This window comes from Hemitrygon akajei, chromosome 22 (assembly GCF_048418815.1).
Source record: "Hemitrygon akajei chromosome 22, sHemAka1.3, whole genome shotgun sequence".
Classification (NCBI taxonomy): Eukaryota; Metazoa; Chordata; class Chondrichthyes; order Myliobatiformes; family Dasyatidae; genus Hemitrygon; species Hemitrygon akajei.
In genome coordinates this window covers 42,318,197-42,343,018 of record NC_133145.1, presented here as the reverse complement: position 1 = coordinate 42,343,018, position 24,822 = coordinate 42,318,197, and the positions used below count along the sequence as shown (strand labels likewise).

Sequence of the window (24,822 nt, the reverse complement as noted above, 5' to 3'; positions counted from 1 at the left end):
CTTCTATTATTATCCAGGTAATTCAAATGAAAAAACTCGATCAAAGTGAGTTATGAATTTTCATTAGAATGTAATATTTGAGTAAAGAACATTCTTACCTTTTTTTCTGTAGACTCTGTTGAGTTTCCAGCGCGCTCTGACAAACATGCAACTGCAAATCCAGGGACTGATGCATATTGCTATACCACTGTTTCCTATGGCAAAGGTGGGAGTGAAAATTTTTCATTGCAATGTCTCTATAAGTATGAACGTCAATCCTCATTGACTCCTCTGTAGGTTCATGCACCTGAAATGTTCCCTGTTTTTCTCTCCATCTACACTGACTCATCTGCTGAGCACTTCTAGCATTTTCTATTTTTATCCCAACCATACAATTCCCTTCCCCGGTGATTTGCCGATAGCTAGGGCAATTCTGACAATCCAGATAACACCTAAAATGTACGCCGGTGACTCGGGACTTCAGATTTAATGCTCCTCGATTGAAATCATCTTCCTGCATCGAGTATGCAGGAACCAGGGCACATCAGAGACCACCATGGAACAAAATATTATCCTTTTGTGCATTGACTGGCGATTCAGAACCCTGCAAAACCATTAATGGGATGGCATGGTGGCACAGTGGTTAGTGTAATGCAACCACAGCAGCAACGACCTGCATTCAATTCCTGAAGTTTGTGCATTTTCTAAGTTACTATGCGGGTTTCCAGCAGGTGATCAAGTTTCCTCTCACATTCGTAAGATGTACTGGTTGGAAGGCTAATTGGTCTCATGGGTGTAATTGGATAGCATGGGCTTGTTGCACCAGAAGGGCCTGTACCCTGAAGTTAAATAATATCTACAAAAATAATCACTTACAACTACGGAAGGCTATTGTGAGAGTAAGATTGCAATTCCACGAGAGACAATCGGATGCACAACAGTTATGGTAGTGTTGGCATGCTATTACTTGCTTTCAGCTGGAACCTAGCAGCATAAGTGGCTGTGGTACTTCACTCTCTGGTGAGCCCAACGCCGCTTATGCATGCTCTGAAAGAGAGAATAAAACTACACCCGTGTGAATCCCAGCAGAACCTGGTGACCCCAAGATCTCAGTCTCGGTGGCCGGCATCGAAGCAGGTGAGCCTTTGTGAGGCGTCAAGCACTAATTGTGTATCTGGACGAGAGTGGAGACCTGTGCTGGCCAACTGGCTGGAGTGTCCCAAGAACATCTTCAACCTCTCAGTGCAACATTCGGAGATTCCCACCTGCTTCAAAAGTGCTTCATCAGTGCCCAAGAAGAGCAGGATGAGCTGCCTCAATAACTTTTGCTTGGTAGCGCTCATATCCATTGTGATGATGTGCTTTAAGAGATTGGCCATGGTTGGAATTAACTCCTCCATAAGCAAGGGCCTGGACACATTGCAACTTGCTTACTGATGCAGCAGGTCGAAGGCGACGCAATCTCACTAGCTCTTCACTTGGCTTTGGAGCACCTAGAACCATAGAACATTACAGCACAGAAACAGGCCTTTTGGCCCTTGTTGGCTGTGCCGAACCATTTTCCTGCCTAGTCCCACTGACCTGCACCTGGGCCATATCCCTCCAAACCCCTCTCGTCCATATACCTGTCCAGGTTTTTCTTAAATGTCAAAAGTGAGCCCGCATTCACCACTTCATCTGGCAGCTCATTCCACACTCCCACCACTCTCTGTGTGAAGAAGCCCCCCCCAATGTTCCCTTTAAACTTTTTCCCCTTCACCCTTAACCCATGACCTCTATTTTTTTTCTCCCCTAGCCTCAGTGGAAAAAGTCTGCTTGCATTCACTCTATCTATACCCATCATAATTTTATATACCTCTATCAAGTCTCCCCTCATTCTCCTAAGCTTCAGGGAAGAAAGTCCTAACCTATTCAACCTTTCTCTGTAACTCAGTTTCTCAAGTTCCTGCAACATCATTGTAAACCTTCTCTGCACTCTTTCAACCTTATTACTATCCTTCCTGTAATTAGGTGACGAAAACTGCACACAATACTCCAAATTCGGTCTCACCAATGTCTTATACAACCTCACCATTACATTCCAACTCTTATACTGAATACTTTGATTTATAAAGGCTAATGTACCAAAAGATCTCTTTACGACCCCATCTACTTGTGACGCCACTTTTAGGGAATTATGTATCAGTACTCCCAGATCCCTCTGTTCTACTGCACTCCTCAGTGTCCTACCATTTACCTTGTATGTTCTACCTTGGTTTGACCTTCCAAAGTGCAATACCTCACACTTGTCTGCATTAACCTCCATCTGTCATTTTTCAGCCCATTCCTCCAACTGGTCCAAATCCCTCTGCAAGCTTTGAAAACCTTCCTCACTGTCCACTACACCTCCAATCTTTGTATCATCAGCAAATTTGCTGATCCAATTTGCCACATTATCATCCAGATCATTGATATAGATGACAAATAACAATGGACCCAGCACTGATCCCTGTGGCACACCACTAGTCACAGGCCTCCACTCAGAGTAGCACTCCTCTACTACCATTCTCTGGCTTCTTCCATTGAGCCAATGTCTAATCCAATTTACTACCTCTCCATGTATACCTAGCGACTGAATCTTCCTAACTAACCTCCCATGTGGGACCTTGTCAAAGGCCTTACTGAAGTCCATGTATACAACATCCACTGCCTTCCCTTCATCCACTTTCCTGGTAACTTCCTCAAAAAACTCTAATAGATTGGTTAATCATGACCTACCATGCACCTGCCCAATCTAAGTCAGGCTGCTGTTTTTCGATTCTAGCTCAGGGTTCAACACCATCATCCCATCAGTACCAATCAACAAACTCCAAAACCTGGGCCTCTGTAACTCCCTTTGCAGCTGGATCCTTGAAAGGTCAAGGTCAGTTTGGATCAGTAATAACATCTCCTCACTGACAATCAACATGGATGCATGCTTAGCCCACTGCTCTGCTCTGCTCTACACCAGTAACTTTGTGGTTTTGAACAGCTTAAGCAGCATCTGTAAATTCTCTGACAATACCACTGTTGTTGGCCAAATCTCAGCTGGTGATGAGGAGGCAAACAGGAGTGAAGTAGATTGGTTGATTGAGTGGTGCCACAACAGCAATCTTGTACTCAATGTCAGCAAGACCAAATGTGGACTTGAGCAAGGGGAAGTCAGGAAAACACACAGCAGACCTCATCAAGAGGTTTGCACCAGAAAAGGCAAAAGCATCTTCAACATCCCAGAAGGTCTGTCCTGGCACGGAAAGCCTGCTGGCAGCTATACTTCATTAGGAGTTTGAGGAGATTTGCTGTGTCAGTAAAGACCTGAGCAAATTTCTACCGATGTATGGTGGAGAGCATTCTGATGTGTTGTATCACCCCCAAGCATGGAGGCTCCAATGCACAGGATCAAAAGAGACTGCAGAGGGGTGTAGGCTCAGCCAGCTGCATCATGGGCACAAGCTTCCCCACCATGGAGAATTTCTTCAAAAGGCAGTGGCTCAAGACAGTGGAGACATCATTAAGAACCCTCATGATCCGTGCATACCCTCTTCTAATTACTACCATCTGGGAGGAGGTGCAGGAATCTGAAGGTGCTCCCTCAGTGTTTGAAGAACAGCTTCTTCCCTTCTGTCATCTCATTTCTGAATGAGCGCATGTCTATTTATTTATTTATTTATTTATTTGTGGCATCTGGGACGTTTCTGTTTTACACTGTACTGCTAGCACAAAACAACAAATTTTGTGATGTATGTCAAGTGATAGTAAAGCTGTCTCTGATTCTGACCTGAAGGGATTGGACCAGATCTCACTGGACTTGGCCAGAGCTTGCAGTCCTGTGTGCCTTCTTGGGCCAGATATGAAAAGCCAGTCTCACTGCTCCTCCACACTTTCGAATCGGGTGCAGATATCTTCGCGATATTAGGCCAAGAGCGAATCTGAAAGCTCCTACTTGGTTTTGCCAGGTCAAAATTGGGATGCAGTTTTGGATCCTGGCAATGCTGTCACTAATTTTATCAGTTGTAAATTATCTCTGATATTCAGGAGCATTTAAAAGAAAAATAAAAAAACATAAAAATTGGTGAAATAATTAAAAACAATAAAATCATTTGAAAACCCACATATCCATAGGCATAAAATTACCACAGATGTTTTTAGGGCCCCTATGGCAGAACTGACCTGTGGATAACGGACGCAATGGCATCTGATAGAACCACTAAATTCCAACAAGCAGTTTTGCACTAACATTTTTGTGACTGAAACATCTTTTCAATTTTTTAAAGATCAACTGTTTTATCCTTTCTTGACAGAAGGACATTATTGGCATTCAGCAGCTGCTAAATAAATCTGAATCCAATCTGCATCAACTCACAGCAATGCTTGACTGTCGAGGACTGCACAAGGTAAACATTGATGAAGGAAAATCATACCTCTCCCTGTTTAATCTGATGTGTTTATTGTTTGTTATTTTTTACTTTGAGTAAAAAATGGCTTGACTGGTTGCTGGACACAAAAAAAATATAATTTTCACCATTTTATTAGTGAAGGACTTATTGACAAAACCCTTGGGAGCAATGTGTCTTATTTGCAAATAAAATGAGAGACACCTAAATAATAAAATTATAAACAGGCAAACTGATTTTAAATGTACCAGCTATAGGTACAGGAGAACAGTTGTACTAGTACTGGAGAGCCTTTCTATTTTTCAGTTATTCTGGTTTGTTACTTTCTATTGGCTTCAGTAAGCCTGTAATGTTTTACGGTCTGGGTAACATTACTTTAAAAGTTAATTTATGCAGAGATGAACTCAGCTGGTCCGTATAAAGAGAAAACAGCATTTCAGTTCAAAGGTCCTTCATCAGAACTGAGAAAGGAGAAAGCAAGTCCGATTAAGTAGCAGTGAAGGTTGAGCAGGACAGTGCATAGGATAAGGAGAATGTCTGTACAGGGTGAAATTATGTCGCCATTGAATGGACAGTTTGAAATCCTTTATCTGTGTAGTGTGAAGTCTGGGTGATGTTGTATCGTCCAGACAGCAGGGACGTGCTGAGCAGACCAGAATACACGATTGAAAGAAACAAAGGGAGAGGAACAACAAGCACATACAGCCTGTCCTGATACAAATAGAAAGAGCAAATTATCTGAAGTTGGAGATCTCCCCTGCAAGCTGTAATGTTCCTCAAGCTTAGTCTGGAGTTTGTCATAACAGTGCAGGAAGTCACAGGTAGAGGGTCAGATTGGGATGGGTCATTTCCAGAAGCTGAGGGTCACTCGTGTAGACTGAGCACAAGTTTTCTGCAAGGCGGTCATCCAATCTGCACCTGGTTTCTTCAGTACAGAAGATGCCACATTATAAGATATAGGAGCAGAGTTAGGCCATTTGGCTCAGTGAGTCTGCTCCCCATCACCAGAAACAGCAGACTAAATTGAATAAAGTGTCAGAGAATCACTGCTTTAGCTGGACTGGATGGTGCTAATGGAAGTGATGAATGGACAGGTGTTGCAGGGAAAGGTATGAGTTTCATTAGAAGAGTGGGACCAGGAAGTACGTCAACTCTTCAGTTATTTATTTGCCCTGTACAATCTGAAATTGTTGGATCTAATTTATTTTTCTGTTTGTTTTTATAAAGGACTATCTGGATGCCGTGAATGGTGTGTGCTATGATGGTGTCGAGGGGTTGCTGTATCTTTTATTGTTTTCACTCCTTGCTGCAGTTGGATTCTCTGCCTTGATCTGCGCCATATCTCGCAACTGTAATCACATTGTAATCAGGCAAGTGACGAGAATTTGAAATATTTCGGGGGATTACTACCACAGTGCAACTGTATTTTAGAGAGGCAATGAGAAGGTGATTTATTTGTGTAGGTCATTGTGGCCTGACTGTTTTTTAAAAAAAAACCTTTTTATTTTGTGATAACAAGGACTGCACAGAATTTCTCATTTTGTTTTACTTCTGCTATCCTAACGTTAGCTCCTTTGTTGTCCAGGGATCGCGATTACGATGACATGGATGAAGACGACCCTTTTAACCCACAAGCTCGTCGCATAGCAGCCCATAACCCAAGCCGAAGTCAGATACACAGTTTCTGTAGTTTCAATAGTAGTATGGGGAGTCAGACTAGCCTTCAGCCACCTGTGACCACAGCCACCACACAACCAGCCACTGCTGCACCTGCACCTGTGTATATGTAAGTACAGTCAGCGGACTGCATCAATGATTTTAAACAGAATTACTGGGATTGTTTACTCCTTCAGATTTTATGCCTTTACTGTAAATTGTAGTGCCACCAATGAGCAGATTATCAAACCACTGTAAATTATGTTAGATAATATGAATATTAATTACCCTCGTATTATCTTAACATATCTTTGGGCTACACAAAGTTCACTGCAGATGCTGTGGTCAAATCAACGCGTACAAACAAGCTGGATGAACTCAGCAGGTCGGGCAGCATCTGCTGACTGCTCATTTCAACAGATGCAGCCCGACCTGCTGAGTTCATTGTTTGTACGTGTTGGTGTTTCTGGGCTGCTGTTCAACGCAACTTGCAACGATTGGATCCGACAGAAAAGTGGTGATAGCCACTTTTTTGTTGTTTTGTCGCTAACTCTGAGCCTCCGAGGAAAGCCGTCGCTACAACCTGCAGCCTGGTCTGAGGCGGAGGTACTCAGGTGTTTGCGACGAGTGGACAATCGCAAGGCTGCGGGATCGGGTGGCACCCCAGGGCGAATAGTCAGGATATGCGTGGCACAACTGGCTGGAGTGTTTACTGACATTTTTAATCTCTCGCCTCTCCCAGTGTAGAGCACCCTCCTGCTTCAAAATTATCCACCATTGTCCCTGTACGAAAAAAGATCAAGGTAACATGCCTGAACGACTGGCATCCTGTCGCACTCATCTCAATAATAATATCAAATGCTTTGAGAGGCTGGTCAAGGACTACATCTGCAACATGCTCCCATCCAAACTGGACCCCCCTGCAATTCACCTACTGACACAACCGGTCGACAGACAACACAATAGCCACTGCTCTACATACTGTCCTTACTCATCTGAAAGAGGAAGGATGCTTATGTGAGAATACTGTTCTTCGGCTACAGTTCAGCATTCAACACCTCAGTTCCATCCAGGCTCGACAAGAAGCTCAGAGACCTCGGCCTTCACCCTGCCTTGTATAGCTGGATCCTGAACTTCCTGTCAGATTGCTGGCAGGTGGTAAGAGTGGGTTCCTTCACCTCCACCCCAACACAGGAGTCCCTCAGGGCTGTGTAGTAAGTCCCCTCCTTTACTCCCTGTACACCCATGACTGTCACCACCCACAGGTCTAATCTGCTAATTTAATTTGCTTATGACACTACATTGATTGGCTTAATTTCGCACAATAACGAGGTGGCTTATAGGGAAGAAGTGATCTTTCTGACACAGTGGTGTCAAGAAAACAATCTCTCCCTCAATGTCACAAAAACAAAGTTGGATGTGGATTACAGGAGGATGGAGATAGGCTGACCCCTATTGACATCAGTGGATCTGGAGTTGAGAGGGTGAACAGCTTTACGATCCTCAGCATCCACATCACTGAGGAGTTCACGTGGTCTGTACACACCAGCTGTGTGGTGAAAAAGGCACAACAGTGCCTATTTAACCTTAGATGGTTGAGGAATTTTGGTATGGGCCCCCAAATCCGAAGAACTTTCTACAGGGGCACTGTTCTATTTATTATAAAATATTATAAATCACTATGGTTGCACATGGCACATTTAGATGGAGACGTAACATAAAGATTTTTACTTCTCATGTACGTGAAGGATGTAAGAAATAAAGTCTGTTCAATTCAATCGAGAGCATCCTGACTGGCTGCATCACTGCCTGGTTTGGGAACTGTACCTCCCTCAATCGCAGGACTCTGCAAAGAGTGGTGCGGACAGCCCAACGCATCTGTAGTTGTGAACTTCTCATAATTTAGGACATTTACAAAGATAGGTGTGTACAAAGGGCCCATAGGATCATTGGGGACCTGAGTCACACCAACCACAATCTATTCCAGCTGCTACCAACTGGGAAGCAGTACTGCAGCATAAAAGCCAGGATGAACAGGTCCGAGGCAGCTTCTTCCACCAGGCCATCAGACTGATCAACGCACGCTGATTTGAGTGTATTTCTATGTTACATTAAATGTTCTGTTTATTATAAATTATGATAAATTACTATGATTGCACATATCGACGGAGATGTAAAGATTTTTACTCATGTTTGTGAAGGATGTAAGTAATAAAGTCAGTTCAATTCTGTTGTTGCTTGTGTTGTTCTGTGAACATTGTGGGCTTGTTATGTTGGTGCCAGAAAGTGTGGCTACACTTGTGGGCTACCCCAGTGAATCCCCAGGTTGTGTTGGTTGTTTAACACAAATTACACATTTCATTGTATGTTTTGATGTACATGTGATAAATAAATAAATGACCACAAAAAGCCAATCTTTTTCAATGAAATGTAGTATTGATTTACAGTGGATTCTGGTTAATTGGCACAACTCTTTTATAAAAAAAAAACAAAAACTGATCCAGAAAATTGCCAGATTCCTTTCATTTATTTGGGACACTATGCCGCTTAAATTGGATGGGAGACTGTTGCCGAACAGGTTCTGACTGGTGTCAGTCACACACACTTGTGTGGCTGTTATACACTACCCTGTCCTTGTAGCGACAATTTTTTTAAAAAGTGTCAGTTACCTGTGTTTATGTTTTTAAAACAAGCAGTGATTTTTGTCAGTGATAGTTGGGGAGAAATAAGCATTGAGACAATTTAGAGCTGTTTTGCTCACTGCAGTTTCAAGCATTCAGGCTTGGGGATGTCAGAAATGGCTGGGAGTGAAAGTGAATCAGGTTTACTTCTACAAGTTAGGAACTATGAAGAATTTGGAAGTATTGACAATCATCTTGAATGTTACAATAGAAATGAAGATTTGGAGGATGCAGTCATTGATAGCATTGTATGACAGTAGTTCATTATCCTCACTTGGTGATTTTGTTTATGGTGTGCACTGGGTGAATTTCTCCATCAATAATTATTAGAAACTAATACACAATTTTATAGTACTATTGGTAGTGTTCTTATTTGTTCTGTATTTCATTTAAGTACAGAATTTGTTACTTAGTTTGTTCTTTTTTTTATATACCTTTTTAACTTGTTCCATGGAACTTCAGCTAATTGTGGCAGCTGCTTAATTGTACCCAAATGTACTTGTTCCAATGTGTCCTGATTAACCAGAACCAGTCTTGCTCCATCAAAGCAGGAGATCTCATGATCAAGAAATACACCTCTGTCGTCTGTTTGTGTCTTTGAATAATGCCAGAAATTAAATATATAAAGAGAATTAAGTACGTAGCTTAATGGAAATAATAATCGCTAAAGTTTACCCAGTTACATTTTCTACCAGGCTAGGGAAGTGAGGATTGTGGGGCTTATGGTATGTATCTAGCTTTGTAAAACAGTTTAATGGAACACAATCCCTCTCAAAATGTGATGCTAATTATTTGTTTATCATGCAGAATGGTTACAATTACAATTGATTTCATTTCTTCTACACAGGAATAACACTGTGTTGTTTGGTGGAAATCCTCGATTTGAAAATGTTCCACTGATTGGAAGAAATTCGCCCCCACCTTCGGTACGTTGGGTATCTGAGACAAACTCATTTTGATGGTGCTTGTTGTGATACTACTTTCTTTTCTTGTTTTTGTTTTGGTTGTTTCTATCCTGTGATATGTCTATTGGTAACAAAAATGCTGAAGACATTCTGTGAGCTTATTTCAAAAATAATACCAGTAAAAATAGCAAAACGCACTTACTTAAGATGTATGTTCTGAATGTGATATGAGCATTGGATATAATGCCCCATCATGCATGATATCTCTCTTTATCTCACTAATTCAAGGAAAGTGAACTAAAATGTTTGTTATCAAACTATTTTTATTCATAACTGAGAAAGCCCATAGGAACACTCTGAATACCAGTATCAGAGATATGGAAGGGTTGAGTGCACACAGACCTATAGGCTAAGTATTTACCTGATTCCAAAAGTGGTAAACTTATGTCAGCCCTGAGTTCATTAAATATTCTTTTGAACCCTTTGAGGAGGGGAAAATACTGCTGTATGGGTATAAATCCAGTTCCTCATTGTGCCTCTGAATTTTAAGAAATATCTGTATTAGCGATATTATTTATTGAATTTTCTGGGAATTACTCACCTGCTCTGTTTCTTATTATTTTCTATTCCACACTTACAAACTTTTACTTGTAGAATAATTTTGATTTTGGCAACAGAATTTTCTTAATTGTAAGCTGCTGCTTTGTGTCTTATTTTTCCCACTGCCAACTAAAGATTTAAAGTATTTCATGCAATCAAATTAAAGTTGTATTCTGTTATTAGTTATATTGTACTAATACTGGTTGTGTTACCAATATTTTATTTTTGACTGACTTTTGGAGCTGAATTATGAGTGTTTTAAAACAGTAAGTTCTGCCATTTGTGTTATCTCATATTTTTCATTGTCATCAAGTCTTCATTATATATTAAAATCAGTCTTCATTCATGTTTTTCTCCATTGTTAAGAGGTTTGGGTTCAGCAAGCTGACATGCTTGGGATCACTAGGTGTTTTATTTTCATTCTTTTTTTCAGACAAGCCTCATATACAGTAGAAACTTAGCCAGCTTCATTTTGGCCCAATGACTATATTCTTGTTTCAGTCTTTCATGTCCGTTGCCAATACACAGCAATTAATTCTCCGCCGTAAATTTTCAAAAAGTTCTCTTAACCTCCCAATGTTCCTATCAGGTTTTGAAGGGTAAATATAAATACTGCTTGAATTCAGATGAAGCACAAGTACATAATTTTAACATTGTCCTGGTTAAAAAATTTTAAAATCACAGATGTTCAGATATTACTCAAGCATTGACGAGTACATCCTAATAGTATTTTATAGGTAAATATGCTGATACATAGCAATGAGAGTAACAATTTGTATTACATGTTCCGGGCTACTTGTTGAGTTGATTTTGGTTACTTTGGATGAATTTGAAATGGTAAAAGAGGAAGTCTTTAAGTTACGAAATTACTTTTGTAGAATTAGAATCCATTAAAAATCCCTAACCAAGAATTTTTTAAGAAGCTCATCACCATCTTTACAACATGCATGGTTTTGATAATTTCCTCTCTTGAGAAGCTTGTTGTTGTCCTCATGAGGTTTACAAACCCTCTTGCCTCTCAACTGATTGAAGAGGCTGAACCATACAGTAGGCAACTCTTTCTGTACCACACCAGAGTGTTGCTTTGTGCAAATATTCTGTGCTGTATACAATTCCAACAGGCATCTTGTAACATATTTGCTGCTTTGTGAGCATCACTGTTATCTTTTTTATTTATAATAAGATTATCATTTCAGGAAATCTGGTAGGGCTTCTCCAGTATTTCTGCCCCTGTACCTTCACCCTACCCCCTTCAGCCTTGCCCCCATATTCTCCTTACTGATGGTAGAACTGATGAAATTCAATTACAGAAGTCATAATTAACAGAATGAATATCTGAAAGCTTTTTTTTAATTCTAGAAAAGTAAACAGTGACGGCATCACATAAACTTTGAAATAAATCCTCAGGGAGGATTTACAAGAAATAGCTGTATACAAGAGGTTTAAAATGAAGCTTGCAGATAATGAACAACTAAAATAAAGGCAGGAAATAGTGAGGGGGAAAAGTCTGTTTGTAGTACATTTAAACAATCGCATATAAACATGTCAGAAATCATCCAAAAATCACTTCACCTCACGCAACTCAAAAAAACCCCACTATCATTCTGCCCTGAACTTTGCTTGTTTCAGGCCTTCCAATGTGCAAGATACTGAACATGTCCCATCATTGTTCTGACTCAGAGTACTTTCCTGTTTGTACACCCAAACCCTCAGCATTCTAACTACCTGAGCCATTTCATTCCTGTAATGTGGGTTATCTTTAAGCCAGGCCAGACTATATTTCTCTTTACATGTTTGAAGAAATATTCAACTATTTTCACTATTCACTATTAAGAAGGATATTGTGTAGTAGTTACTTTCTCATTCAATTCTAAACAACTTGCAATTTAATAAACTAAAACTGATTCAAATAAACTTACTAAAGAATTCAGCTTTCCTGAGAGCTTCCTGTTGAAATTTTGTTTCAATTACGTTGAAAACTTTATAGAAAGCAGTACTGGATCCTACCTATCTTTTGAATATATAGGGAGATAGGTTCGAAAATTGTTGTCGTGTTTTAACAGTGCCTTCAGTCTAATAATTAATAAGTGTTAGTATATAGCATTGATTATGCCAGCCATTAAATTTAAGGAAGATAAAGAATGGTTTGTAGTAATAAGCATGCATTCATACTGGTGCTTGAAAAGTACCTAGTGAAAAGTCATGTAGAATCCTAGAAGGATACGGTGCAGAAACAGGTCTTGTGACCCACAGAGCCTTTGCCCATTAATACTCTTCACATGTTTATAGTATCAGAAGCTCGATTTCGACACTTAAAATAAACCTACATCAAATAGTATCAGGTTGCTTTGCTTTATTAATAATTGTATATTTTGAAGAGACTTTTCAGAAGCTTTTTTTTTAAGGTCAGTTGTTTTGCGAGATGATTAACTATGTTGAGCAGCTGTGCATTGCAATACTTCCAAAGGTAGAATTCCTGTCTCAAAATTGCATGCCTTGGGTTGCATCAGTTAGTACCAACATAGTGGACTCGATGTGGTGTCAGAAAGAACTGGAGAATATGTACCCAAACGAAAATCACGTAGTTATTACAGGAGCAGACCCTGTCGATGTTTATTCATCAGTCCTATCCCACTGTCTTTTCAGCATTTCTACAGCCGACTTTTAATACCATTCCATCAACAGCAAACCACAATCCAATTGTTGCAGAACATTAATTTTCATTCAACTTGTTTTAGTGAAATTGATTGCTGTTTAAAATTATTCCACCCAATAATCCAGTATGTTTTATAGTCTGACTGTCAAGCAGTCTTATCTGTGCATTCTGTGATCCCTGATGTAGACTAATGCCAAAACTTCACATTACTTTGCATATTTTTAAGCATGTTTATCAAAGTATTGGACTTAGAGGTTTCTTTACTGATTATTTTTTCTCCTTTCCAGTACACCCCCAGTATGAGAGCAACCTACCTTGCAGTGAGCGAAGAACCTTCCAGAATTTACGGAAATGTATTTCCTGCTTAACATTTCTGCTGATCTTCATAGCAGTGTTCCTAATAATAGCCTAAGGTTTTACTTTCCAAAAAGAGTGCTCTGGCCAAAACTCTCTGATTCAATGAAGTTTGATGGGAGCAGTAAAGAACTGTTGAAGATTGATGCTGTCAGTTTATTAACATTTTTCTGAAATGGTGTTGAAAATTACTGTTACTCTGAATATTTGTAATTACTTCTGAAAATATTGCATGTTTTTTTACATACCATTATTGGAGCTCGGTGCACAGCAGATAAGTGCTTGGAAGATGAATTTGAATGGAGTTTCATTTAGCATCTGATATAAGGAGTACCTTGTAGACAGATGCTATTTTTAAAAAGTCAGTTTGAACTGAATATCTAAGGTGTCTACATCAAAGTTTGATGCATTTAATTCTAGGGCTTCAATCATGTGACTGACCTCACAATACCGTTAAAACTGTGATTTATTGTATTCTTGAACAGGGTGCACAATAGATGATCAAACATTGCATTTCCAAGAAAAGAAAAACTAATTTAAGCTGATCATGGTATAGACAGTGGCTAGGAATCTCACATCTTTTGAGTCAAAGGAGATGAGATTGGCAAATGAGTCTTGAAGCAAGAGGAATAAGAAATATGGAACTTAAAAAAAACAAGTAAAAGCTCTCAACACGTGATGTCTTTTAGGGCTGACTCTGCCACAAATTTTTTTCAATGAATTTAGTTAATGCTCTTTTATTAGAAATAGTGCTACCAAATTTCCACACAGTCAATTCTTAACACTGGCACTATTTGTAATGTGTATTTTTTGATTATATAATCATATTGTGAATTTGCTGAGACAGCGACAGAAAGCTTTCTTTCTAATAAAGGAGCTTTGGATTCCAGATTGAAAATTCATAAAAATATTTGTATTAGTTTCTTTCTTTAAAACAATTTGACAATGTCTCACCAAATTGTATTTGCCAATATGCTTATTGTAGAATGGTAAGTGGCTTTAGATCTCTTTCAAGCTTGATCTCTATTGTAGAGATGGAGGAGATTTCCCTTACTGTTAGCCTGGATTTTTCAGCAGAAGTAACAGTGATGCTAGATGCATTCACGGTCATTATACAATGAAAACGTAACTTCAGCATTTTTGTAAATGCAGTGCAGAAATTTCAATGTAGATGTAATTGATTTAAGACCACATCATAACTTTAATGCTAAAGTGGCTGTCACTGGAATAAACAGGAGCTTTCCAAAAGCTGCATTAACTTGGAATAACAAGTTCTGATGAGGGGTCTCGGCTGCCTGACCTGCTGAGTTTCTCCAGCATTTTTTTTATGTGCTACGATGAACTTGAACTGATGTCTTCTACTTGCAAAGTTCACATGACTTCAGAATTTACAACCCAAAGCATCCTGTGTTCCAATCCTGCATAATCAATGAAGATTATTGACGAAGATTTTTATGGAAGGAAGTCTCAGACAACAGCAGAGGTTCAGGTTAACAGATTTTTAAATGCTTACAAATTGTAATGTCTCCTCATTCAGTTCTTAAATGGTTTATTAGTTTTAAATCATTTTTATGATTTTTATGATTTTATATATATAAAACTAGCACAGAGAACTATGAAAAGATTTTTGGAATTATGCATGTAGAACTGACCAAGAGGTATTTTCACCTGTCCAAGAGCGTATCAGCAGTGGCTTTATGGCACAGGAGGAATTATGTGAATGCCAGTAATGATTAAGTTGGCAACCACTATGATACGTAAAGTAGGACTTATAGTCATGATGCAAGTCCTGCACTGCCTTGATGCGAAATTAACCATGAAACTAACCATGAGGTTTGATGAATGTGGGACCATTTCAGTCAAGCAGCCTCACCACATTATCAAATGTGACTGGAAGATAGCAGTCAGCAGTACATGGACATTCCTAATAGATTCTTAGTTCATAAATTTTTACCCATCTCTAGCAGAGCCTATTGAGATCCATCATATTTAATTCACTGATTCTCTAAAATTCTTGGGAGTAATTTATGGAACCCAATTGAAAGTAATTAAACATAAACTTGGCACATTAACACATCAGGAGGCAGTTTCTTAAATGTGATGATCTGTTCCAACACGTTTCCAAACTTCAGTGCAGATTGGTGAAAAAATATCCACAGTGCTTAGGTTTTATATGACACTCCAAATTGGATGCAGCCTCCATCAGGATGAATGTTGGGTGACGAAGGTTACCCACAGATGTAACGGACCAGCAGGACCAAAAGGGAAGATACAATCGTGAGATGTCAACCTAACAAACGATGAAGGATTGCGAAGTTGACGCCATGGTTCCGAGTGAGACGGTGCAGTCTTTATCTGCAGATGTGACAAATATTGTGCCAGTATGTTGCACTTATTACCGTCTTCTCTTCCAGGCAGGACTGACCTTTGTTGACTCTGGCAAAGGTGGATGAATCTAAACTGACAGGCTGTGGTCCGTGGAGAATCTGAGGAAGGAAAGGTTGTTATGGGCAATACTGTTGGATAACAGCAAGTAGCACCTATATTTGGAAAGTGGGTGGCAAGTTGCTTCATTCCTTTTGTCTCCACCTCTTCCAGCCACCATCCTTTTCTTCCTGATCTCTAGCTCCTTCTCCCCGTCCAGCATCTCCACTTTCCCATGGCAGTGAAATTTGAATTAGGAAACAAACATTCATTGCAAGAATTGATACCCTGATTGCAAAATTGTAAATGAAAATTTAATTAATTACCTTTTTACTAATTTGTAAAATATTTGTCATTTTAAAATAGCATTATACTGAGTAAAAAAACAAAAAGTTAATAGTAATCATGTTTCAAAGTAATAACGTGCAGAATTTTAACAAAAACGTCCTTCAGAAAAATTAGTCTTTCTTCTCCGTCTGCATGCCCATCGCTGCTGCAGTTAAGTAATAGTCAATTAAAGGGAACTCAGTGAGAGGTTTCACATTACATTCAATGACCTTGACCTGAATGGATAGCTTGCGTGACCATCAGCTGGAAACTCCCAAATGCTCAAAGGTGCCTGTCAGAGGCACGGCAGCTGTGCCATACATCTTTCAAACATGCTGGTGGCCAAGGCAACACTTGCCCCCTCTCTTCATTCCAGTGGCTCATTGGGCACTGAACTTCAGCTGAATGATATTTTATACTTGGTTAATAATCCTTGTGAGCACAGGTGGCTCTCTGACATTTCTAAAGGAAATGGCCATCTTGCTCCATTTGAGTATGACAAATGCAGAGTACCTTTAAGTTTGTCCCTTGTCATCAAGGGGAGATGTACTGTTTGGATGTTCTGACTAAATTTTATACTTCAAATCTATGCAAGAACAGTGAAAGGTTTTTAGAACTCCTGAGATCCATCACAGCTGAATTGTACAAGAAATTGATATTTTTTTCAGGTTATTGCATCGGTAATATTTAACGAATTATAATGTGCAAATTTCACATGATTGTAAAACCCAAGCAACCTCAATTCTCTTTTTTCCTGTCAGTAAGTTCTCTCATTGCTAGTCCATGCTCCTTGACAGAATGGAGTTGGTATTGAATCTGCCACCACTTCGCATGCCAACTTGAAGATCATATTACGCCCAGTACTTCATATTCTCCTAAAGTCACTGGCTCTTTGGGTTCACCTCATTAAAGAATATTCAAAGTACTTATCAACCTCCGCCTTGGAATGTATTCAGTGAAAGATTTTGAAAGATTGAGAAACTTCAGATAGGGAAAGTTCAAATCTCAGTTTAAGTGATTGTGGGAATATTCCACGTGGTTTTAGACTCTCTAGCTAGATAAAACAGCTTTTCAACATCCACCCAGATAATCTCTCTCTGACTGATGTATGTTGTGATAAGCATTATTGACTGCCTTGTAGAAGAAAGAGCCGTTTGCGCTCAAATGCGTTCATGGAACAATATCCCCATTCCAGGAATCACTTCAATAATTCTACGCTGTACTAACTCAAGGCAAATGTTTCTTTCCTTGGACAAAGGGAACAAAACAACATACGACAACTAGGAGACATCTCAATCTGCGTAACTTTTTCTTCCACACTCTAACCCACTTGCAATAAAGGTCAGCAAACCATTTGCTTTGCTGATCACTTACTGTATCTGGGATCTATCCTGTTGATCCTTTTTTGTGTGCTCCAAGTGTTAGCATTAGAGAACACTGGAAGGTATGCCACAGAGTGTTCAGGTTTTTATCCTCAATCTGTTTGCTTGAAGAACTGCACAAAGTAAGTGAGCAGTTTTTCCGAGGCCACCAATGCCTGCTTATTGGCTTCTGATGACTGCACGACTCACAGTACTTTTCAAAAGTCTTAAAATGTATATATTGCTTAAGACTTTTGCATGTTCTGTAGTAATCTTATGTATTGCACTGTACTACTGCTGTGAAAAAAAATCAAATTTCATGACATGAGTGATGATAAACCTGATTCTAATATGCAACTCTATTGTGGACTGAGAGTGTGAAGGGGGCAGGGAGAGGGGAATCCATGGCTGGGAAAAGGGGAAGGGCGAGAGGAAGGAGCGGGAAGCACAAGAGAAGCATTCCATAATGATCTATAATGCAAATATTTGGAATCAAATGACCTTGCCTGGTGTCTCAGGGTTGGGTGTATTGGCACCTATTCCACCCCCAACCCTGGCACTCCTTTGCCACTTGTCCCACATATCTCCCCTGGCCTCCACTCTCACCATTCCCAACATCCTTTGATCCTGACAGATTTACAAACTCACCCTCTGCTCCACGTTGACAAATACAGTACTGTGCAAAAATCTTAGGCACCCTCGCTATACATATGTGGCTAAGGCTTTTGTACAGTCAGTGATATTAAATCTGATTCTGATTCAACACTGGGCCATTATCTTCACTCATCAAAAAAAGTGGTCTGCTGAATTGTGTTGTGTTTGGTGTAGACATTTTCTTAAGCTACCATATTGCATGTATTGGCTTCATTTAAAAGAGCTGCAGATGGAAGTGCTTTATATACTTGATCAAATGATATGGGATGTAATTTATTTACTTGAGATTCACCTTCATTAGATCCTTATCAACATTGCTAAGGAATATTCTCATATGCAGTTGTGTGTCTGATGAACATAACTCTTGCACATATGTTCCAAAGCAAATGTTACGTAATCACACTTGTAATTCAGACTGCTTTGAGTTGAGCCAACAAAGAAATAACAATTGTCGAACTAAGTGTTATAAATCTTATTTTGATTGAAGTCAGCAATATCTTGCGGTACACTTTAATTGTATTATTTTGTATTCCCCAATAATTAGTGAATGTAAGATGATCTTGTTGGAAGTAAGTCATTCTTTAAGCAGCAGTTCATTTCATGTCTTTATTTGTGTCAGAAATAGATAAAACATTGTCTGATAATCATTGACTCTTCACAAAAGGAACTCTTAAATTGAAATGAGTAAAATATGGTGAGGTTAGTCAAAAGATTAAAGTAAAAACCTCTTGTATATTTCCCGACAAACTCAAAATTCAGTCAGGGTTATCTGTATTGGTAGTGTTGTTAAGCCCTGTCATCCTTCTGGGGCGTAGGCAGCTGATAGTAGCTCACCAGAGTCCTCTGTCCTGGGACAGTCTGTCAAGTTGCCTCTAGATATAGCCCATCTTCTTGGTGTATCCTTCCTCTCTCACAATGAGGTCACTGAAGCTTCTGTTGATGATTTGATAACTCTGGGTTTTTAGCCTCATGCCCAACCCTCCTCCTTTTGCAGCTGGGCTTGGGACTGTTCATGGTAGAGTTTGTATTGTTAGTACTTGGCTATAAAATATATATTTGCCACATTTGAATGAAGCTATCAATTGTATGTGTTTTCTTTTGGTTTGTTACATACTTTTGAAGTTAGAAGCAATTAATTCTGATGTATGAAATTCGGTATTGTGCCAAATACATTACTGCAGTGCAAGAACAGGTCTGGTTGAATGTTCTTGTGTAATGGCATCGGTGAATTAAAAATAGTGAGAGACTGACTAAAATGCAGAACCTTGAAGCTAACATTATAAAATGGCTAATAAATATCATATCAATCCTTTTCTTGCACTGAATATTGTATAAGATCAAGATCTAAATCTGATTTAATTCATTGTAGAGTGTAATTGTTTTTGTCTTTTTATTCTGCCTTTAAGCACAATTGCTCAAAAGTGCTTCTTTGCCTGCTCCCTTTTGGTTTTGTCTTTGTATTCCATAATACTGAAATAAAGTGCCATTTTCAGCATGATCTACTAAGCACAAATTAATGGATTTATTAGATGTATTCAAGGTATTTTGTACTGTGCAGTTGGAATAGATAAAACATGTTTCTCTTCTGAACCACTGTTTAACTGAAAAATTACCATGCAAGGCCAGACTGCAGTATGATTTTTCTCATTGTGTAAAGTTTTATCACTTGCTGTGTGTACAAAATGCAAGAAAACCATTTTAAATTTTGAATTCTGAAATAAGAAACAGAAAATACTGAGAAAGTAACGCATGTTAAGGTAGGATGCTGAGCATTTCCCTTTTATAACAACACACACAAAATGCTGGTAGAACACAGCAGGTAAGGCAGCATCTATAGGGAGAAGTGTTTTTGTGTCAGATTTCCAACATTTGCTGTTTTTTTTCATAAACTGTTTCAGTAAGAAATTAATTTTTGCAGACTAACACTGAAGCATTACTTCTACCATATGGATAGGAAAAGCATTTTTGTTATGATATAACACATGAATTCTGCCATTTCCAATGAAATTGAAGATAAAAGTGCAAAACGCAATCTCGCTGTCAAATAAACTGTTGAATGCTTTAAAATAATCCCAAAACAAAATTGTTCAACTTGTCAGATTTCATTAATATTCATTTGACCTGACTATTAATTTGTGAATTAAATCTGGCTCAGGGATCAGTTTGCTTATCATTGTGAACTATTAAGAACATATTAAAATAAGATGTATTCACTCTGTTCTGCTTTTGGATAGAAGCAAGTTGAGTTTCAATGACTATTGTCACTGAGCAATATTTAAATATGATGTGAGATTCTTATTTACACTGTAATAAATTTCATTTCAGGAACTTTTTAAATGGTAATTTTTTTGTAAATGTATTTAACTGGATCAAAATTGTTAGTGTATTGTATTTGGATATTTTCATTTCCCTGCAAAAACCAGTTTCTGAATGAACACAAATAAACACAATAATACAGAATTTTCAAAAAGATAGTGTTTTCGTTATTTTAAGTTTCACATTGTTAATAGACGACCTTTGTTTGTAATACGCACTGTTAAAATGGTTTCTTATTAAATAAGTTCTAAATCTTCAAAAAGTATATTCTTGTTATCTCTCCTGTAATTTGGCCTCCATGATGGAGCAGATTATGATTTTCTATCTAAAGAGAGTTATTATTCTCATTCTGCTTCTTTCCCGGCAATGAGAGCAGAAAGACTGTTGATGTTCTGACAGAGAATCTTAAAAGTTTTGTTTGTATAGCTTTTGCATGTTTGCTATGAAAGGAGGCCTAGAAGAGGAGAAATTTGCTCCCTTACATCATCAGGTACCACTCTTCCTTACCTTTGGAATTTCAATGCATTTGTCATGGAAAAAATACTCTTTTAAAACCAAGACCTCTCATTGTTCAAAAATACTTTAAAGAACACATAAAAATTAACCAAAGTATGAATATTATTAATCAAAATTATACTGTTTATTTTCTTCTAGTCATTTGATTAGTTCACCTATAAAATGTAACGAGAGAAAGTACTGACAATTTTACATTACCTTGGGCAAGAACTTGATGTTAATAATGCAACAACTGCATAGAAAATAGGCACACATCTTCAGCAAGTCCATCCCTGTCAATTTAGTAGTAAGTACCAGGTTGATCATAAGTGAGGTGAGAGCTTTGCTCAATGTAATATCCCCATATTATTGGCAGTAGGGAAAAGGCATGGCTGACCAAGAAATATCCTTAAGATTGTTCAAAAGTATGACTGCTAACTATGCATCTGCTTGGCAGCCTGTCATTCAGTCAAGACCAATTTGGTGATAGTCTTTGACATTTAAAAATATCAACCATTTAAAAGTTTAAATGATTAAACTTAACACATTTAAAGACAAAGTTAAAGTTAACATAATTCAAATCTGAGAACTTCTTCATACAAGTTCCTCACACCTACTTCAAGTCGTTGAAATCAAAAGATCCACATCTTTATGCAGTTATATTCAGCAGTATCATCGATAAGTTTGCAACATACTACTGGAGTCCCATGAGTAGAATATCAGAGTGACTCAAGAAACTGCCAGGGAACTATCAATTTGAAACTCACGGTTAACTGGAAACGTTATCAGATCTGTGTGAATTTCCCAGAAAGCGTTGGCTTAATATAGCTTATTTCTTTTCCAAAATTGTGTTATGGCTACAGGTATTAGATTTGTCCAATTTTATTTTTGTTTTACTTTCTTGATTTAAATTTAAAATGTTTGAGACACATCCCTTGACCACAACAATTGCAGCTACAGTTATTTTAGTTTAAAGCATAACTAATTGTTGCATTTGGTAAAAGAAAATGCAATACATAAAAGTCTTGTTTCAGTTTGCTCTGCAAAACCATGGAAGCCTGCTCTCTGAATGATCATTTCACCATCTCTTTTCCTTTTGCTATGGTTTGCTGACTACAGATTTTCTTATAATCATCTAGTTTTCCCTCTGGCCCCATATTTATATATTTCTTTGTTTTGACCTTGCATTGTAACAACAGTCTCCTCAGCTACCTTACTCTGTCATTTTTAGAAATATGTTTTACATTTGCTGTACTATCCCTGTTTTGTAGATTAAACTATTCCTTATCATCCTTGTTTACCTTTTTGCAGTCTAAGCTGCTACTTGAATGGGACCCGCACAGGAATTATCCAACATTGTGCCACAGATCAGTTGTTCAAGTGGCATGGTCCTTTGAACATTTCAATCCCTCTCAATCAATATTCTCCCTTTCACTTACTTCTTTACTTTGTTATCATGTTCCTGTTACATTTCATATACTTGTAGCTCTTATAGATAGTGGGGTCAAGGGATATGGGGAGAGGGCAGGGACGGGGTACTGATTGTGTATGATCAGCCATGATCACAGTGAATAGTGGTGCTGACTAGAAGGGCTGAATGGCCCACTCCTGCACCTACTGTCTATTGTACTGTCCCAGATTATCTACCGTCAGCACACCACCACAGTCCAAACTAGTGCCCTGACCTTTAGTCTAGAAGTTTCAATACTTCAGTACATCTTCAATTAATCATTCCTTTATTTAAATAATGATCGTCCATGACTTTCTGCCATGTTAATACTTTCCATTTCTGTTAACAATATTTACAACTATATTCCATCACAGCAACAATATTAGCACACCAAGACACAGCAGAAACAATTTAAGGTAGCCTTAACATTCTCTTTTTGATTAATCTACTAATTGTACAGGTTTATAAATTGAGCAAATTAGATCATGCAATCATTCCATTTTATCCTCCTCCTAGTGTTCTAATTTAGAGAATTAATTCAACAGATGCTGTTGATGTCAGCCTTGGGACAGTAGTATTTTTAACCTTGAGACAGAAGGTTGCACCTGAGATTCATTTTCTTGCAGGCATTCACAGTATATACAAAGAAACAACAGAATAAATGAAAACCCACATGCAAGATGGACAACCAACCAACGTGCAAAAGACAACAAACTGAGACCTTCAAAGTGAGTACATTGATCGTGGGAACAGTTCAGTGTTGGGGTGAGTGAAGTTATTCCCTCTGGTTCAAGAGCCTGATGGTTGAGGGCTAACAACTTTCCCTGACCTGGTGGTATGGATCCTGAGGTTCCAGTACTACCTTCCCGGTGGCTGAAGCGAGAAGAGAGCCTGGTCTGGATGGTGGGGGTGCTTGATGGATGCTGCTTTTCTGCAATAGTGCTCCAAATAGATGTGCTCAGTGTTGTGTAGGGCTTTACCCATGATGGACTGGGCCATATCCATTACTTTTTTGTAGTCTTTTCCAGTGAAGGGCATTGGTGTTTCCATACCAGGCTGCAATGCAAACAGTAAGTATACTCTCCACCGCACACCTATAGACGTTTGTCATTGTTCTAGATGACATGCTGAATCTTCTCAAACTTATAAGAAAGTAGAGGTGGTGCTGTACTTTCTTTGTAATGGTACTTGTATGTTGGAATCAGGACAGATCCTCTGAAATGATAGAACCAAAGAACACTACAGCACAGTACAGGCCCTTCAGCTCTCCATGTTGTGCCGACCCATATAATCCTTAAAAAAAAAGTACTAAACCCACACTACCCCATAACCCTCCATGTGCCTGTCCAAGAGGCTCTTAAATACCCCTAATGTTTTAGCCTCCACCACCATCCCTGGCAAGTCATTCCAGGTACTCACAACTGTGTAAAAAACTTACCCCTGATGTCTCCCCTAAACCTCCCTCCCTTAATTTTGTACATATGCCCTCTGGTGTTTGCTATTGGTGCCCTGGGAAACAGGTACTGACTATCCACCCTATCTATGCCTCTCATAATCTTGCAGACCTCTATCAAGTCCCCTCTCATTCCTCTACGCTCCAAAGAGAAAAGTCCCAGCTCTGCTAAGCTTGCTTCATATGACTTGTTCTCCAAACCAGGCAACATCCTGGTAAATCTCCTCTGCACCCTCTCCATAGCTTCCACATCCTTCCTATAATGCGGTGACCAGAATTGAACACAATAATCTAAGTGCGGTCTCACCAGAGATTTATAGAACTTATATTTGTAGAGATTATAATATCGAGGAACACCAATGAATCAAAAATTGTGGGTCCTCTCCACCTCTGATCCCCTGATGAGGCCCTGGTCTGAGTTTTTGTGTGAAATAAAGGATTCCATGGCACTAATGAAGAAAACTGAGCAATTCTCTGAAATCTCTCTCAATTAACTCCTTAAACAATGCAAGCAAAGAAATTGTTGGGTTATTATTCCAAGAACCAAATCTCAGGGTTGTTTATGGTATACATACTTTGATAATAAATAAACTTTGATTGCTTTTGAGGTGCCTTGGTGGCATATTAGCAATGGTTTTCTGCAATGGCAACTTGTTTTGAAAATAAGATGTAAGATGGATTTGGATACTGTTGCTATTAAATTCTAATGCTTGTGTACTGAAATACTATTGCAAACTGGATAGAGTTTACAGCTTTATATATATTAAAAACTATCATTTTTTTTTACATCTACCTTTTATCTGTTGAGAGTGTCAGCGCTGAACCCTTAAGTAAGTTGGTTGCTATTTTGAATTACTGCAGTTGCCTATGCTGAATGTTTCCTTACAGTGATATTAGGTCAGTAGTGCAGAATGCTGACCTATCAGCAATATTCTGACTGAAATATTGCATGATTCACTGTGGTATACAGCATGTAGTTGATCAGGAGAGATTGAAGTGTATCTAGCACCTTACAGAGAAGCAAATAAGGTAAGTTTTGTTACCAATAAAGTAGATTCGAAGCAAACATGACAATCGAATACTTAAACAATCAAGCCAT

The 24,822-nt window shown here is 38.7% G+C and overlaps 1 protein-coding gene across 2 annotated transcripts in view; it reads left to right on the top strand.

Moving 5' to 3' along the window:
• ttyh2 (tweety family member 2) overlaps positions 1–20,590 on the top strand; it is a 115,978-nt gene extending 95,388 nt beyond the window's left edge. Inside the window, exons 9-14 of one of the 2 annotated variants that reach the window (XM_073026107.1) lie at positions 113–205; positions 4,302–4,391; positions 5,619–5,761; positions 5,977–6,177; positions 9,576–9,654; positions 13,177–20,590. In XM_073026107.1, the coding sequence (XP_072882208.1) occupies positions 113–205; positions 4,302–4,391; positions 5,619–5,761; positions 5,977–6,177; positions 9,576–9,654; positions 13,177–13,257 (687 nt within the window). In that variant the 3' untranslated portion in view covers positions 13,258–20,590. Of the gene's footprint in view, positions 1–112; positions 206–4,298; positions 4,392–5,618; positions 5,762–5,976; positions 6,178–9,575; positions 9,655–13,176 lie in introns of both variants that reach the window. The other variant, XM_073026108.1, reaches the window with a different exon arrangement.
• The last annotated feature ends 4,232 nt before the right edge of the window (positions 20,591–24,822 follow it).